At 39.6% G+C, this 17,675-nt stretch overlaps 1 protein-coding gene across 1 annotated transcript in view; it reads left to right on the top strand.

Annotated features, from left to right (window-relative positions):
* NLRP3 (NLR family pyrin domain containing 3) overlaps positions 1-17,675 on the top strand; it is a 56,208-nt gene extending 38,533 nt beyond the window's left edge. Inside the window, exons 9-11 of the mRNA XM_055430479.2 lie at positions 12,635-12,805; positions 13,277-13,447; positions 17,088-17,675. Of these exons, the coding sequence (XP_055286454.1) occupies positions 12,635-12,805; positions 13,277-13,447; positions 17,088-17,187 (442 nt within the window). The 3' untranslated portion in view covers positions 17,188-17,675. The remainder of the gene's footprint in view (positions 1-12,634; positions 12,806-13,276; positions 13,448-17,087) is intronic.

The following is a 17,675-nucleotide window of genomic DNA, read 5'->3' as shown; positions in this document are numbered from 1 at the left end:
ATATGACTTTGCATGTGTGTGTGTATGCTTAGTCACTCAGTCGTGTCCGACTCTTGTGAGCCCGTAGACTGTAGCCTGCCAGGCTCCTGTGTCCATGGGATTCTCCAGGCAAGAATACTGCAGTGGGTTGCCATTTCCTCCTCCAGTCCAACTCTTTAGGACCCCATAGACTGTAGCCCTCCAGGCTGCTCTGTCCATGGAATTTTCTAGGCAAGAATACTGGAGTGTGTTGCCATTCCCTTCTCCAAATGACTTTGCATGTACCTGTTGGCTATTTGAATATATTTGGGAAAATATCTATTCAGGTCCTTTGCCATATTTAAATTGGATTGTTTGTTTTGTTTTTGTCTATTCAGTTGTATGAGTTCTTTATACATTTTGGATATTAACTATTAACCTCTTATCAGATACATGATTTGCAACTATTTCCTTCCATTCTGTAAGTTGTCTTTTCACTGTTAACTATCTCTTTTGCTAAATGAAAGCTTTTAGCTTTATGTGGTCCCATTTGTTTATTTTAAATTTTGTTGCTAATGCTTTAGGTGTCATATTAAAGAAAATGATCACTAATCCCATGTTAGTTTTGTTTCCTGTATTTTCTTTCAGGAATTCTATGCTTTCATACTTTTAAGTCTTTTTTTTTAAACACCCTCCTGTGTCCCTTTCAATCTTTTTTTTTTTTTAAATTTTATTTATTTATGGCTGTGCTGGGTCTTTGTTGTGGAGTGTGGGCTTTCTCCATTTGCTGTTAGTGGGGGCTACTCTCTAGTTGTGGTGTATGGGCCTCTCATTATTGTAGTTTCTCTTGTAGAGCTCGGCTTCTAGGGCATGTGGGCTTCCCTAGCTGTGGCTCCTGGTCTCTAGAGCACAAGCTCAATGGTTGTGACACACACAGATTTAGTTGCTCCATATTATGTGGGATTTTCCTAGATCAGGGATCAAACCATTGTGTCCTTCATTGGCAGGCGGATTCTTTACCACTGAGTCCAGGGACGCCCCTACATTTAAGTATTTAATCCATTTTGAGTTGATTTTTGGGAGTAGTGTGTGACAGGGGTCTAGTTTTATTCCCTTTAATGTGAATATCTTATTTCTCCAGCACCATTTATTGAAGAGATTGTCTTCATCATTGAATATCCTTGGCTCCTTTGTCAAATATCTGTTGATTGCATATTTATGGATTTATTTCTGGGATCTTGATCCTGTTACATTGACCTATTGTCTATTTTTATGCCACTGCCATACTGTTTTGATTACTATGATTTTATAATGTACTTTGAAATTAGGGGGCTTCCCTTGTGGCTCAGCTGGTAGAGAATCTGCCTGCAATGCTGGAGACCTGGGTTTGGTCCCTGGGTTGGGAAGATCCCCTGGAGAAGGGAATGGCTACCCTCTCCAGTATTCTGGCCTGGAGAATTCCATGGACTGTTTAGTCCACGGGGTCACAGAGTCAGACATGACTGAGCAACTTTCACTTACACTTTCATTCTGAGAAAAAAGAACAAAGTGAGAGGTGTTACACTTGCATTTCAAACTATAATATAAAATTAGGGAAATTAAACAGTACAACAATGGCAAAAAAAAAAAAAACCCACCAAAAAACAGACAAATGAATAATTGGAACAGAATATAGAACCCAGAAATAAGTTAGTATATACTTTCAACTAACATTTGCCAAGAGAACCAATAATACTCAAGAAGAAGAGTCAGTCTCTCAATAAATGGTGCTAGGAAAATTGAATATTCACATGTAAAAGAATGAAACTTTTTGAATCAGCCTTAGGTATACCTATGACCCCTCCCTCTTGAACTTTTCTGCCACCTCCCTCCCCATCACACCCCTCTAGGTTGTTACAGAACCCCAGTTTGAGTTCCCTGAGTCACACAGCAAATTCCCATTGGCTAGCAAATTCCTGTTGGCTATCTATTTTACATATGTAATGCATGCTTTTCATGTTACTCTCTCCATACACCCCACTCCCTCCCTCCTCCCCTCTAACATGTCTGTAACTCTGTTTTAATTTTTAAATTTTATTTCATTAATGTGATACATTAGGCTTCCTAGGTGGTGCTAGTGGTAAAGAACCTGCCTGCCAATGCAGGAAATGTAATAAGAGATCCATGTTCAATCCCTGGGTGGGGAAGATCCCCTGGAGGAGGGATAGGAAATTCACTTCAGTATTCTTGCCTGGAGAGTCCCACAGACAGAGGAACCTGGAGGGCTATAGTCCATAGGGTCACAAAGAGTCAGACAGGACTGAAGTGGCTTAGCAGCAGAAGCAGCAATGTGATATACCACATTGATTGATTTGCATATGTTGAACAGTCCTTGTATCTGAGGGTAAATTCCACTTGATTATGGTGCATGATCCTAATAATGTGTTGCTGAATTTAGTTTACTAGTGTTTTGTTGAGAATTTATATTCATCAAAGAGATTGGCCTCCAGCTTTCTTTTCTTATAGTGTCCTTTTTGGTATCAAGGTGACTGGCCTCATAAAATGAGCTAGTGATTGTTTCTTTCTCTTTGATTTTTTGGAAGAATTTGAGAAGAATTGGTATTAATTTTTATTTGTATGTTTGCTAAAACTCGCCAGTGAAGTCATCTGGTCCTGGGCTTTTCTTTGTTGTGAGTTTTTTTAAGTGCTACTTCATTCTCTTTATTAGTGATTAGTCTGTTTAGATTTTCTATTTCTGATTCAATGGTATTTAGTATGTTTCTAAGAACTTTTCATCAGGCACTCTATATATCAGATCTAGTCCCTTAAATCTATTCCTCACTTCCACTGTATAATCATAAGGGATTTGATTTAGGTCATATCTGAATGATCTAGTGGTTTTCCCTACTTTTTTCAATTTAAGTCTGAATTTGGCAATAAGGAGTTCATGATCTGAGCCACAGTCAGCTCCTGCTCTTGTTTTTGCTAACTGTATACAGCTTCTCCATCTTTGGCTGCAAAGAATATAATCAGTCTGATTTCGGTGTTGACCATCTGGTGATGTCCATGTGTAGAGTCTTCTCTTGTGTTGTTGGAAGAGGGTGTTTGCTATGACCAGTGCGTTCTCTTGGCAAAACTCTATTAGCATTTGCCCTGCTTCATTTTGTGCTCCAAGGCCAAATTTGCCTGTTACTCCAGGTGTTTCTTGACTTCCTACTTTTGCATTCCAGTCCCCTATAATGAAAAGGACATCTTTTTTAGGTGTTAGTTCTAAAAGGTCTTGTAGGTCTTCATAGAACCGTTCAACTTCGGCTTCTTCAGCATTATTGATTGGGGCATAGTCCTGGATTACTGTAATATTGAATGGTTTGCCTTGGAAACGAACAGAAATCATTCTGTCATTTTTAAGATTGCATCCAAGTACTGCATTTCGGACTCTTTTGTTGACCATGATGGCTACAACATTTCTTCTAAGGGATTCCTGCCCACAGTAGCAGAGTGCCTGATGAACTCTGGACGGAGGTTCGTGACATTGTAAAGGAGACAGGGACCAAGACCATCCCCATGGAAAAGAAATGCAGAAAAGCAAAATGGCTGTCTGAGGAGGCCTTACAAATAGCTGTGAAAAGAAGAGAAGCGAAAAGCAAAGGAGAAAAGGAAAGATAGAAGCATCTGAATGAAGAGTTCCAAAGAATAGCAAGGAGAGATAAGAAAGCTTTCCTCAGTGATCAATGCAAAGAAATAGAGGAAAACAACAGAATAGGAAAAACAAGAGATCTCTTCAAGAAAATGAGAGATTCCAAGGGAACATTTCATGCAAAGATGGGCTCAATAAAGGACAGAAATGATATGGACCTAACAGAAGCAGAAGATATTAAGAAGAGGTGGCAGGAATACACAGAAGAACTGTACAAAAAAGATCTTCACTACCAAGATAGTCACGATAACGTGATCACTGACCTAGAACCAGACATCTTGGAATGTGAAGTCAAGTGGGCCTTAGAAAGCATCACTACGAACAAAGCTAGTGGTGGTGATGGAATTCCAGTTGAGCTATTTCAAATCTTGAAAGATGATGCTGTGAAAGTGCTGCACTCAATATGCCAGCAAATCTGGAAAACTCAGCAGTGGCCACAGGACTGGAAAAGGTCAGTCTTCATTCCAATCCCAAAGAAAGGCAATGCCAAAGAATGCTCAAACTACCGCACAATTGCACTCATCTCACACGCTAGTAAAGTCATGCTCAAAATTCTCCAAGCCAGGCTTCAGCAATATGTGAACCGTGAACTCCCAGATGTTCAAGCAGGTTTTAGAAAAGGCAGAGGCACCAGAGATCAAATTGCCAACATCCGCTGGATCATGGAGAAAGCAAGAGAGTTCCAGAAAAACATCTATTTCTGCTTCATTGACTATGCCAAAGCCTTTGACTGTGTGGATCACAAAAAACTGTGGAAAATTCTGAAAGAGATGGGAATCCCAGACCACCTGACCTGTCTCTTGAGAAACCTGTATGCAGGTCAGGAAGCAACAGTCAGAACTGGACATGGAACAACAGACTGGTTCCAAATAGGAAAAGGAGTGCATCAAGGCTGTATATTGTCACCCTGCTTATTTAACTTATATGCAGAGTACATCATGAGGAATGCTGGGCTGGAAGAAGCACAAGCTGGAATCAAGATTGCTGGGAGAAATATCAATAATCTCAGATATGCAGATGACACTACCCTTATGGCAGAAAGTGAAGAGGAACTCAAAAGCCTCTTGAGGAAAGTGAAAGAGGAGAGTGAAAAGGTTGTCTTGAAGCTCAACATTCAGAAAACAAAGATCATGGCATCTGGTCCCATCACTTCATGGGAAATAGATGGGGAAACAGTGGAAACAGTGTCAGACTTTATTTTTTTGGGCTCCAAAATCACTGCAGATGCTGATTGCAGCCATGAAATTAAAAGACGCTTACTCCTTGGAAGGAAAGTTATGACCAACCTTGATAATATATTAAAAAGCAGAGACATTACTTTGCCAACAAGGTCCGTCTAGTCAAGGCTATGGTTTTTCCCGTGGTCATGTATGGATGTGAGAGTTGGACTGTGAAGAAAGCTGATTGATGAAGAATTGATGCTTTTGAACTGTGGTGTTGGAGAAGACTCTTGAGAGTCCCTTGTACCACAAGGAGATCCAACCAGTCCATTCTAAGGGAGATCGATCCTGGGTGTTCATTGGAAGGACTGATGCTAAAGCTGAAACTCCAATACTTTGGCCACCTCATGCAATGAGTTGACTCACTGGAAAAGACTCTGATGCTGGGAAAGTTTGGGGGTGGGAGGAGAAGGGGACGACAGAGAATGAGATGGCTGGATGTCATCACTGACTCTGTGGACATGAGTTTGAGTGAACTCCGGGAGTTGGTGATGGACAGGGAGGCCTGGCATGCTGTGATTCATGGGGTCGTGGAGAGTCGGACACGACTCAGTGACTGAACTGAACTGAACTGAAGAACTTTTCAGTTTTTTGTAGGTGTCCAGGTGGTTAATGTTGTTTATAGCAGTTCTTATGATCTTTTGTATTTCTGTGGTATCAGTTTTAATGTCTCACCTTTTAAAATAATTTTATTAATTTGGGTTCTCTCTCTCTTTATTTATTTATTTTCCTAGCTAAACATTTAGCTAAATTTTCTAAGGGTCAATTCAATTTGCTAATTTTTTCCCTATTATTTCCCTGTTCTTTCTTTTATTTATTTCTGCTATAATCTTTTTTATTTCCTTCCTTTTGTTAACTTTGGACTTGCTTTTTTCCCCTTCTTCTAGTTCCTTGTGGTGTAAAGTTAGTTGTTTAATTGTTGCTGCTGTTTAGTAGCTAAGTTGTGTCTGACTCTTTTGGATCCCATGGACTGTAGCCTGCCAAATTCCTTTGTCCATGGGATTTCCCAAGCAAGAATACTGGAGTGAGTTGGGATTTCCTTCTCCAAGGAGATCTTCCTGACTCAGGGATTGAACCTGTTTATCCTGTATTAACAGGTAGATTTTTTACCTCTGAGCCATCAGGGAAGTCCAGCTGTTTAATTAAGATTGCTCAACTTTCTTGATGTGTGCATTTATACCTAGGAACTTCCCTATGAGAAATGATTTTGCTGCATCCTAGAAGTTTTGGTATATTGTGTTTTAATTTTTGTCTAACTCAAGCTATTTTTTATTTCTTGTAACATTTTTTCTCTGACCCATTTGTTGTTCAGAAGAGTGTTGTTTAAATTTTCTTGTATTTGAGTTTCCTCAGTTACCCTCCTGTTATTAATTTCTAGTTTTGTACCTTTGTGGTCAGAGAAGTTACTTGGCATAATTTCAATCTTATTGAATTTTTTAAGATTTGTTTTGTGGCCTAACATATGATCCATCCTAGAAAATGTTTCAAGTGCTCTTGAGATGAATGTGTATTCTGCTGTCAAAACAGTTCCAACCAAAGTTTATTTCATTACAATAGGAGAAGCTAAAAGTCCAAGATCAAGGTGTTATCAGGGTTGGTTTCTTCTGATGGTTGTGAGGAAGTATCTGTTCCGTACTTCTCTTCCAGTTTCTCATTGTTTACTGGCAATCTTTGACATTCCTTGACTTTCAGGTGCATCACTTCAATCTTAGTTTTTTCAGCACATGGTATTCTAACTCTGCTGATGTGCGTCTGTCTCTGTGTTTGAATATCCCCCTTTTATAATGATATCAGTCTTATTGGACTAGAGCTTACTTTAATTACCTCATCTTAACTAATTACATCTCCAATAACCCTATTTTTAAATAAGGTCACATTCTGAAGTACTGGGGGATAAGACTTCAACATATGAAATTTTGGGGGACATGATTCAACCCATAACACTATGTCTGTCCAAACAGGAATCATTATGTGTATACTTTACCATGATTTGCTTTTTTCGTTTATTGTGGACACATTGCCATGCTGCTATATACAAATCTACAGATTTTGGAATGCTCTGTAGTATTTATTACAGTAATGTAGTTAGCTGCTCATTGAATGATGTACTATTGGATGAAATTCTTTTTGTACTGTTACAAATAACTCTGAAAAAAGCATATTTGTATATACTTTATGTAAGCATATTTCTTTTGAGACAGAAACCTATAAGCAGAATTAATAAGTCAAAACTTAGGCATTTTATATTTTGTTAGATACAGTCAAATTTTATCTTGAACTTTAGACCTTTCTTTCTGACTGCATATTGCCCCTGCCCCTTCCAGTGTTACACAAATATCACATACTAAGCATTTGCAAATCTTTATTTCTTGTAACTTATTTCTCATCCCTCTCCTTTGCCCTTTTCTTGCCCTGTCTATTCCATGTTGTTGAATAGTGGGACTTTCCAGGGGGCTGACAAGTAAACAGAGGATAATTTTTATTTTGTTTTTGCTTTCAATCCCCTCTGCCTTTCATCTTTATTTTACATAACACTGCAGGGAATTTTCTAAAGTGCAAATTGGTTAATATTGGACTTTTGCTCAAAAAACCATCAGAAGTTCTTCTTTGAAGTCAGCCCTATATCACTGCTCCTTCCCTCTTGCCTACCAGTCCCTTCACTCTGTTTTGAGTCATAATAAGTTAATTTTTAATTCTAAGAACCTGGCCACTTTTTCACCCTTCCTCACCCTTGTGTTGCATTTTCCTTTTGCCTGAAGGTTACCCTTACTCTCCCATTCCCACCATCCATCTAGGAAACACCTTCTTATTTTTCAATTAATTTCTCTGATTCTCAGTTTTTCTATTTAAAAATAAAGCTAAAAATAACACCTGCATCTTGGTTTTGTAATACTTCAATTAAATAATCCTACTGGCAAATTTGGCCTTGGAGCACGGAATGAAGCAGGGCAAAGGCTAATAGAGTTTTGTCAAGAGAATGCACTGGTCATAGCAAACACCCTCTTCCAACAACACAAGAGAAGACTCTACACATGGACATCACCAGATGGTCAACACCGAAATCAGATTGATTATATTCTTTGCAACCAAAGATGGAGAAGCTGTATACAGTTAGCGAAAACAAGACCAGGAGCTGACTGTGGCTCAGATCATGAACTCCTTATTGCGAAGTTCAGACTTAAATTGAAGAAAGTAGGGAAAACCACTAGACCATTCAGATATGACCTCAATCAAATCCCTTATGATTATGCAGTGGAAGTGAGAAATAGATTTAAGGGACTAGATCTGATTGATAGAGTGCCTGATGAACTCTGGACGGAGGTTCGTGACATTGTACAGGAGACAGGGACCAAGACCATCCCCATGGAAAAGAAATGCAAAAGAGCGAAATGGCTGTCTGAGGAGGCCTTACAAATAGCTGTGAAAAGAAGAGAGGTGAAAAGCAAAGGAGAAAAGGAAAGATATAAGCATCTGAATGCAGAGTTCCAAAGAATAGCAAGGAGAGATAAGAAAGCCTTCCTCAGTGATCAATGCAAAGAAATAGAGGAAAACAACAGAATAGGAAAAACAAGAGACCTCTTCAAGAAAATTAGAGATTCCAAGGGAACTTTTCATGCAAAGATGGGCTCGATAAAGGACAGAAATGGTATGGACCTAACAGAAGCAGAAGATATTAAGAAGAGGTGGCAGGAATACACAGAAGAACTGTACAAAAAAGATCTTCCCGACCAAGATAGTCACGATAATGTGATCACTGACCTAGAGCCAGACATCTTGGAATGTGAAGTCAAGTGGGCCTTAGAAAGCATCACTACGAACAAAGCTAGTGGAGGTGATGGAATTCCAGTTGAGCTATTTCAAGTCTTGAAAGATGATGCTGTGAAAGTGCTGCACTCAATATGCCAGCAGATTTGGAAAACTCAGCAGTGGCCACAGGACTGGAAGAGGTCAGTCTTCATTCCAATCCCAAAGAAAGGCAATGCCAAAGAATGCTCAAACTACCGCACAATTGCACTCATCTCACACGCTAGTAAAGTCATGCTCAAAATTCTCCAAACCAGGCTTCAGCAGTATGTAAACCGTGAACTCCCAGAGGTTCAAGCAGGTTTTAGAAAAGGCAGAGGCACCAGAGATCAAATTGCCAACATCCGCTGGATCATGGAGAAAGCAAGAGAGTTCCAGAAAAACATCTATTTCTGCTTCATTGACTATGCCAAAGCCTTTGACTGTGTGGATCACAATAAACTGTGGAACATTCTGAAAGAGATGGGAATCCCAGACCACCTGACCTGCCTCTTGAGAAACCTGTATGCAGGTCAGGAAGCAACAGTTAGAACCGGTCATGGAACAACAGACTGGTTCCAAATAGGAAAAGGTGTACGTCAAGGTTGTATATTGTCACCTTGCTTATTTAACTTCTATGCAGAGTACATCATGAGGAACGCTGGGCTGGAAGAAGCACAAGCTGGAATCAAGATTGCTGGGAGAAATATCAATAACCTTAGATATGCAGATGACACTACCCTTATGGCAGAAAGTGAAGAGGAACTCAAAAGCCTCTTGATGAAAGTGAAAGAGGAGAGTGAAAAGGTTGGCTTGAAGCTCAACATTCAGAAAACAAAGATCATGGCATCTGGTCCCATCACTTCATGGGAAATAGATGGAAAAACAATGGAAACAGTGTCAGACTTTGTTTTTTTGGGCTCCAAAATCACTGCAGATGCTGATTGCAGCCATGAAATTAAAAGACGCTTGCTCCTTGGCAGGAAAGTTATGACCAACCTTGATAGTATATTAAAAAGCAGAGACATTACTTTGCCGACCAAGGTCCGTCTAGTCAAGGCAATGGTTTTTCCCGTGGTCATGTATGGATGTGAGAGTTGGACTGTGAAGAAAGCTGATCGCCGAAGAATCGATGCTTTTGAACTGTGGTGTTGGAGAAGACTCTTGAGAGTCCCTTATACTGCAAGGAGATCCAACCAGTCCATTCTAAAGGAGATCAATCCTGGATGTTCATTGGAGGGACTGATGCTAAAGCTGAAACTCCAATACTTTGGCCACCTCATGAGACGAGTTGACTCACTGGAAAAGACTCTGATGCTGGGAAAGGTTGGGGGCGGGAGGAGAAGGGGAAGACCGAGAATGAGATGGCTGGATGGCATCACCGACTCTGTGGACATGAGTTTGAGTGTACTCCGGGAGTTGGTGATGGACAGGGAGGCCTGGCGTGCTGTGATTCATGGGGTCGCGGAGAGTCGGACACGACTGAGCGACTGAACTGAACTGAACTGAACTGATTTAAATTTATCATCACACAGCCAGGCACTTAGTAGATACTCAATAGATGTTAAACCTTCTTCCTCAGTTTTCTTTGTGAGACATTTTTGTGACATAAATCACAAAATCATTAGTAATTTTTAAAAAATCAATCACCAGATAATACATGGTGAAATATCTATGTTCAGTAAATGTAGATCTGAGTTGAATGGATTGGGTGAAACCAAGATATATGATGCTGGTTACATTCCTCAAACCTAATGGATTGTTTGATAGGGCTTGGTGATTTGATTTTCTAAACATTTCATTATATGCTCTGTATACCCTTCAGTCAATCTCAGTGGTTAACAATATTTTGATAAACCTGATGTGACTTATTCTTGACAAAACCACCCTATCTGCTGGTAATTGCTGCCACTTCATTGTGCACTTCTCCTCAGACATCTGTTGTATAATACCTTCCAACCCTTTTTTGGAAACAGTGGTAAAGATTACTATTCTGTAACTTTCAAAATATTCTTCCTTTCCTTTTGTCATCAAAATCCCTATCTCTAGGCTTCTAAAACATTCTTCATCTTTGCCAGTATCTTAGTCTATTTGGACTGGAATAACAAAAATACTACAGACTGAGTGGCTCAAACAACAAATATTTATTTCTCACTGTTCTGGTGGTTGGAAATCCAAGGTTAAGGTTAGGGTTAGGCCTGTAGATCACCTGGTTCCTGATAATAACTCTGTTCCTGCCCTGCATACAGCCATTCTTGTGTTTTCACATGGTAATAGGAGCAAAGCAAATCTCTGGGGTCTCTTTTATAACGGTGTTAATCCCATCATGAAGACTCCACCCTCAAGACCTAATCACATCTCAAAGACCTCACATTCTAATACCATCACATTGGGAGTTAAGACTTCAACGTATGAAATTTGGGGGTAGGGGACTACAAACATTCATTCTAATACCAGGAGTCCTGAAAAACCCTTCTGCATGTTCACTAGAGATCCTCTGATAAAATTCTTCTTAGCTGGAGATAAAAACTTGCTATAAACCCCTCAGTTTCTTTCGCTCATCCCTCTCGGGCTTCATTTCCCTCTTTGTCTTGGTTGCTCAGTCTTTTTGTTGTGATTCATCCTTGACTAGGAAGATGGAGACCAGTGGGTGGGTAAGTCCTTCTGTTTCCTTTTGGTCGTCTGTTCATGCTATACTATCTGAATGACTTGCTTCTATTTTTCCTGATTCCAAGGCACCTTAGAATTTAAAAACATATCATTGTTAAGGGTTCTGGCAGAAAAGAATGTGCCTGCATGAGATACTCTTAAATCAAGGCTTTGTTCAAGGTCTCTCATTGTGACTTTCTATATACTGTATATACCACCCTCTGAGCTTCTTTTCAGGAGGGCTCTTTCAGAGCCCTCATGCTATTGTTCGGTGATAATGCTGTATTATAGTATTATCTAGTTATAAAGCTGAGCAGCTTGTGAAATGCTTCTTCACAAGTATGGTATATGTTTCACAAATGTATGGTGTATGTTAAACTTGACCCAAGAGTAGTAGTACATCAACAGTCTTAATTTTACTGAGTATAATGCAAAACTAGGCTTTATGCTCTGAGAGGCCCTTTATAGTGCAGAACATAGTATGAGGTGGATAGAAGGGGCAGCAGAGAAGGGGATGACTCTGGGAGGTGTTAGTATAGGTTCCTTCTCTTCCAAATACTTTCTCTTTGACCTTACGGGGGACATGATTTGATGAGCTTCAGCTTTCTCATCTGTAAAAAAATATTCTATAGTTAGAGCTACACTGCCCCCTTGCCCAGTTGATAGAAAAATCAAATAAGGTAGTCTCTGCACTGTTAATATAAAAATAATAAGAATTAGTATTAATAGTAAGAGATAATCTGGGATGTCTTTCTTGAAGAAGTGGTTGTGAGGAACATGTATAGCCAGAGGGGATATATGTAGGAAGAAGGAGAAATGTGGAGGTAATGTGAATCAGTTTGCTTTTGCTCTGTCTCTTCTACAGACCCCAGGAAAGCATCTGCTTAGACATCATCTGTATCTTTTATGAGGCCAGAGATAGGGAGTCATACTGTCTACAGATTATATTCAAGATGCTGGCTTCTGGCCTGTAAGTTTAGGGATGAAACTTTTCAGATAAGATGATGTTACTATGTTGAGACAGCTGTGTGATGTCCAAGAAAGGTTGGGCTTTGAGGACTCTCTTTTTTTAAAAATTTATTTTACTTTTATTGGAGTACAATTGATTTACAACGTGTTAGCTTCAGGTGTATAGCAAAATTATTCAGTTGTACATATACATATATTCATTCTTTTTTAGATTCTTTTCTCATATAGGTTGTCACAGACTATTGAGTAGAATTCCTTGTGCTATGTAGTCCTTACTGGTTATCATCTTATATACAGTAGTGTGTGTATGCTCATTTTAAGCTCCTGATTTATCCTCCCCACCCCACAATGAATTTTCTTTTCCTTATTCCTTCTACAGGTTGGTGAATTCTGGCCTCACGTCAGGTTGTTGTTCGGCTCTATCCTCAGTGCTCAGTACAAATCAGAATATCACCCACCTCTACCTACAGGGCAATGCTCTTGGAGATATGGGGGTCAAGCTGCTCTGTGAGGGACTCTTGCACCACAACTGCAAGCTTCAGGTGTTAGAGTAAGTCTCTTACCTTATTACAGTGATGGGAATGCATAGTGGCCCCAGGGAATGGAGTAGTTTGGGAGAATGATGGATCTATATCTGAGAAGTGATAGTGTCTTCCTAGGGTTTGGCTTATTACAGGATTATGGTACTGGGAGGAGTTGTACTTTTAGATAGTGTAAAAAGGTAAATACTAGAGTTCCTTGGGGTTGGTATGCACTTTTGTTTTAGGAAAATTTGGGGAGACATAGAATTTGGGAAGAACTGTTTCACAAACTGTTCTTACTAATTTGATCTGCACAATTCAGTAGATTGGAAAAAATACTCTCATTTGAAGAGGAGAGAATAACTCTTGGCACATAAAGCAGTTCAAAGCTTGTTAATCCTGAGTTTTTCCTACATTTGAAACATTACAGGCTAAGATCTGGGAGACCTGTGTAGGATAATTAAGGGGACATTTTAAAAAAGTCACCTTCTTTCTTGCAGGTTAGACAACTGCAGCCTCACATCACACTGCTGTTGGGATCTTTCCACACTTCTAACTTCTAACCAGAGCCTGCGAAAGCTAAGCTTAGGCAACAATGACTTGGGTGATCTGGGAGTCATGCTTCTCTGTGAAGTGCTCAAACAGCAGGGCTGCCTCCTGAAAAGCCTGAGGTAAGTGTGCCCTGCAGAGATTTGTATGGCAGGGCTCACAGTGCTAAAGAAAAATTTTTGCAGTTTCCAAAATCCAGGATGGCTTCATTCACACTCTGGGTAAGGTTATTCAGTTCAGTTCAGTTTAGTCGCTCAGTCTGAAGGTTGAGCCTTGTCCAACTGCAGGTTTTTATTTATTTTTTGATTCTTTGAAATAATTTTTTTTTCTTTTTTTAAAAATTTATTTATTTTAATTGGAGGCTAATTGCTTTACATTATTGTATTGGTTTTGCCATACATTGACATGAATCCGCCCCGGGTGTACATTTGTTCCCCATCTTGAACCCCCCTCACAACTCCCTCCCTATCCCATCCCTCTGGTTCATCCCAGTACACCAGCCCTGAGCATCCTGTATCATGCATTGAACCTGGACTGGCGATTCATTTCACATATGATAATATACATGTTTCAATGCCATTCTCCCAAATCATCCCACCCTCGCCCTCTCCCACAGAGTCCAAAAGACTGTTCTATACATCTGTGTTTCTTTTGCTGTCTCGTATACAGTGTTATCATTATCATCTTTCTAAATTCCATATATATGCGTTAGTATACTGTATTGGTGTTTTTCTTTCTGGCTTACTTCACTCTGTATAATAGGCTCCAGTTTCATCCACCTCATTATACTCTGGTTTCGCTTCAGATCGTATAAATCTCTCGCCTTTTTTTTTTTTTAATATATACTGTATGTGAGTCATGAACTCCATATTCAACTTCGTCCAGACATTTAGAATAATGAAGTTTCAGTTGGGAGTAAAAAGACTTTCCATCCATTTTCTTGAAAGAAACACAATTCCCAATGAAAGTAGTTAAATGGAATTATATTTCTATACAAGGTATTGTATTTTGTAAAATTAGACCCGTCTATTGTAAAAGTTCTTGCTTCGTAGGGTGTTGTGCATCTTGTTTCTGAGAATTTCTAAATGAAAAGTGCTCCAGAGACATCAAGATCATAAATTCATAAAATTTGGCCTATCTTCAGGGTGTTGAGACCATCCTCTCTCCTCCATCATCAGTGATACCTCTAAGTCACTCACTGATTACCTCTCTAATAAGAGCTTCCTAATTAGTTTCATAACTTCTGCTAGCGTTGGTAATCACATCCTTCACTAAAGACATTTCCTTCACTTGTTTTTAGGGACAACATACTCTACTCTGAATTTTCTCCTATTACATTGATTATTTCTGCTCAGTCTCCTCTGGTTTCTCTTCATGATCTTGACCTTTGCATGTTGAATACCCAGAACTCAATCTCTGAGTTAATTTTTCTTCTCTATATACTTTCTGCTTTTTTTAAATATCATCTGTTCTGTTCAGTCACTCAGTCGTGTCCGACTCTTTGCGATGCCGTGGACTGTAGCCTACCAGGTTTTTCCATCCATGGGATTCTCCAGGCAAGAATACTGGAGTGGGTTACCATTTCCTTCTCCAGGGGATCTTCCCGACCCAGGGATCGAACCCGGTTCTCCCGCATTGGAGGCAGACGCGTTAACCTCTGAGCCACCAGGGAAGCTATCACATATGTGCTGTACCCCTCCCTCCAGTTCATATCTCCCTGAATTTCATGTCTAAATGCTTGTCTCACCTTTCTGCTTGGATATCTAATAAGCCACCCAAACTTGACGTGTCCAAACCCAAACCTGTGCTGTTCCCTTCTGTGTGAAATCTGTTTTTCACCCATCTCAGTCAATGGTAACTCAGTCTGAACTGTTCAGGTGCAGAAAGCCAGGTGTTGTCTTAGACACTTTTTCTTTATGTACATATCCAGTCCATTGGAATGTCCTTTTAACTCTGTTTTCACAGCATGCCCACTCATTGACCACTTTTTGCCAGCTTCACAGCTCCTTTTCTGGTTCAAGCCATTGTCACCTCTTGTCTGGACTGTCCTAGTGGCATTCTGCTAGGCTATTCTGCATCTACCACTGCAGATGGAGGGTATAGCTAAAGTGTGAGTCAGAGCATATCACTCCTACTAACATGCTCGTTTCACAAAGCAAGAGCCACAAACTCATGGCAGTGTCTAAGGCCCCACATAATCCTGTTATTTCTGCAGTAGTCTTCTAACCCTAGTTCCTTCTCCATTCACACTGTTCTCTTTGCTGTTTCAAAAAACACTGTCACCTCTGAAACTATACACTTGCTGTTCCCTCTGCCTGGGACTTCTTACACTTCGATGTCCACATGTCTTATTCCTGTGCATCCTTAAGTTCTTTGCTCAGAGGTCTTTTCTGTGAGTCTGACTATAACCATCCTTCTGAAAATAGCAACCCAGCAATGCCTTTCCTCTTCTCTGCTTATTTTCCTCCACTGTGTTGAACACCATCATATAAGCTATATCATTTTCTTGTTTACTTATTATCTATGTCTTTAGGACTCTCAGGAGATGAGGGACAAGCTCGATGTAGACTGGGGAATCCATGGATGCAGTCAACCTGCCTTGTGAACTCAGGCTGCCATAACAAAATAGAATAGTCTATATGCCTTAAACAAATCATAGTCATTCATTTCTCACAGTTCTGGAGGGTGGAACATCCAAGATCATGGTGCTGGCTGATTTGGTTTCTGGTGAGAGCTTTCTTCTGGGCTTGTTGTGTCCTTATGTGGTACACAGAGAGAAAGACAGACAGACAGAGACAGAGATAGAATGTACGTGTTATGGTATCTTATCTTATAAGGGCTCTAATCCCAGCTTGAGGACTCATCCCCACTGACTCATGTAACCCTCATTACATCCTGAAGGCTCCATTTCCAAATACCATCACATTGAGGGTTAAGCCTTTAACATATGAATTTTGAATGAACATAAACCATCCATAACACACCCAAATCAAGATTACTAGAAATGATTCAAGACAAATAGCATAATTTCTTACTTAAGTTGTAAGGGAGATTTAAAAAAAAAAGAGATGGAGGAAGAACTCATATCGCTGATAGACGTACCAAGCAATTACAATGTGTGGATTTTTTTTTGGTGGAGTGGAGGGGTGGGCTGTGGCTTGTGGGAATTTGTTTCCTGACAAAGAATTGAACCTAGACCACAGGAATGAAAGCACCAAATCTTAACCATTGGACCATCAGGGACTTCTCAATGTGTGGGCTTTATATGGCTCCTGATTAAATGAACATAATATAAAAATTTTATCAGACTGTTGAGGAAATTGAAACATTGATTGGACATATATTGATATGTGAAAGTTATTGTTAATTTTTTTGGGTGTGATAATTGCATTGGAATTCTCTTTTAAAACTTGTTTCATTTCACACATTGATGTATTTATAGATGCTTGCATTGCTGTGCTTACAATAATCCCCTGACATGAGGAGTTGGGTGGGTAATAGATGAAACAAGACTGGCTATGAGTTGTTAACTGTCAAAGCTAGATGGCAGGATCAATTATACTATTATCTTCATATCTGCACGTTTAAACATTTCCAAACTTGAAGGTTAAAAATGTAACAGAAACCACATTAGGCATGATGTGCAGCACTGGGAAGCTTAGAAGTGTGAGGTTAAGAGAGAAGACAAGATTTTTAAAGCCAAAACCTCTGAAAGTGTTCGTTTGAAGAGTGCAATCCAAGGCTCTTTTTTTGCTTCTATAGGTTGTGTGAAATGTATTTCAACTATGATACAAAATGTGCGCTAGAAACACTTCAAGAAGAAAAGCCTGAATTAACCATCGTCTTTGAGCCTTCTCGGTAGCGGTGGAAGCACTCTGCCATTCCGGTGTGGACAAGTGGTAGTGAGCATTCCTCCTTCAGCGTTAAGATCACCTCTGCAATTCTTCTGGCCCAGTGAGGAAGAGTGAAAACTTGCTGATGGTCCTTCTGCCTGGTGAATGTGAGAATCTCCTTTACCCCTAGGTTGAAGACAGCAGTGCAGTAAAATCATCAAATGATACAGTTCTTACTGCAGTGCCTTACAGAATGTGTTCCTCTTGGTGACCTCATGTATCTAACTCATTCAGGAAAACAGTTTTTCTTTCTTTTTCTCTTTTTAACTTTCCTTTCCTTTGTACCTCTCCCCACTTTTTTTCTTTGACTATATCATCTTTCCTGCCTTCTTTCTCTTAACTGACCATAACAGAATGAGTTAACTATATATTATGCTGCAATTTTGTGGCAGCAACTTATTTATTTTTAATTTTTGAACTGTTATATATTCTAATAAAATAATTGATGTTTATTGTA

This window comes from Moschus berezovskii, chromosome 8 (assembly GCF_049115385.1).
Source record: "Moschus berezovskii isolate FMDL1 chromosome 8, NW_MosBer_1.0, whole genome shotgun sequence".
NCBI classification, from domain to species: domain Eukaryota; kingdom Metazoa; phylum Chordata; class Mammalia; order Artiodactyla; family Moschidae; genus Moschus; species Moschus berezovskii.
Note: the sequence above shows the minus strand (reverse complement) of the source record. Positions and strands in the feature narration are given on the sequence as shown.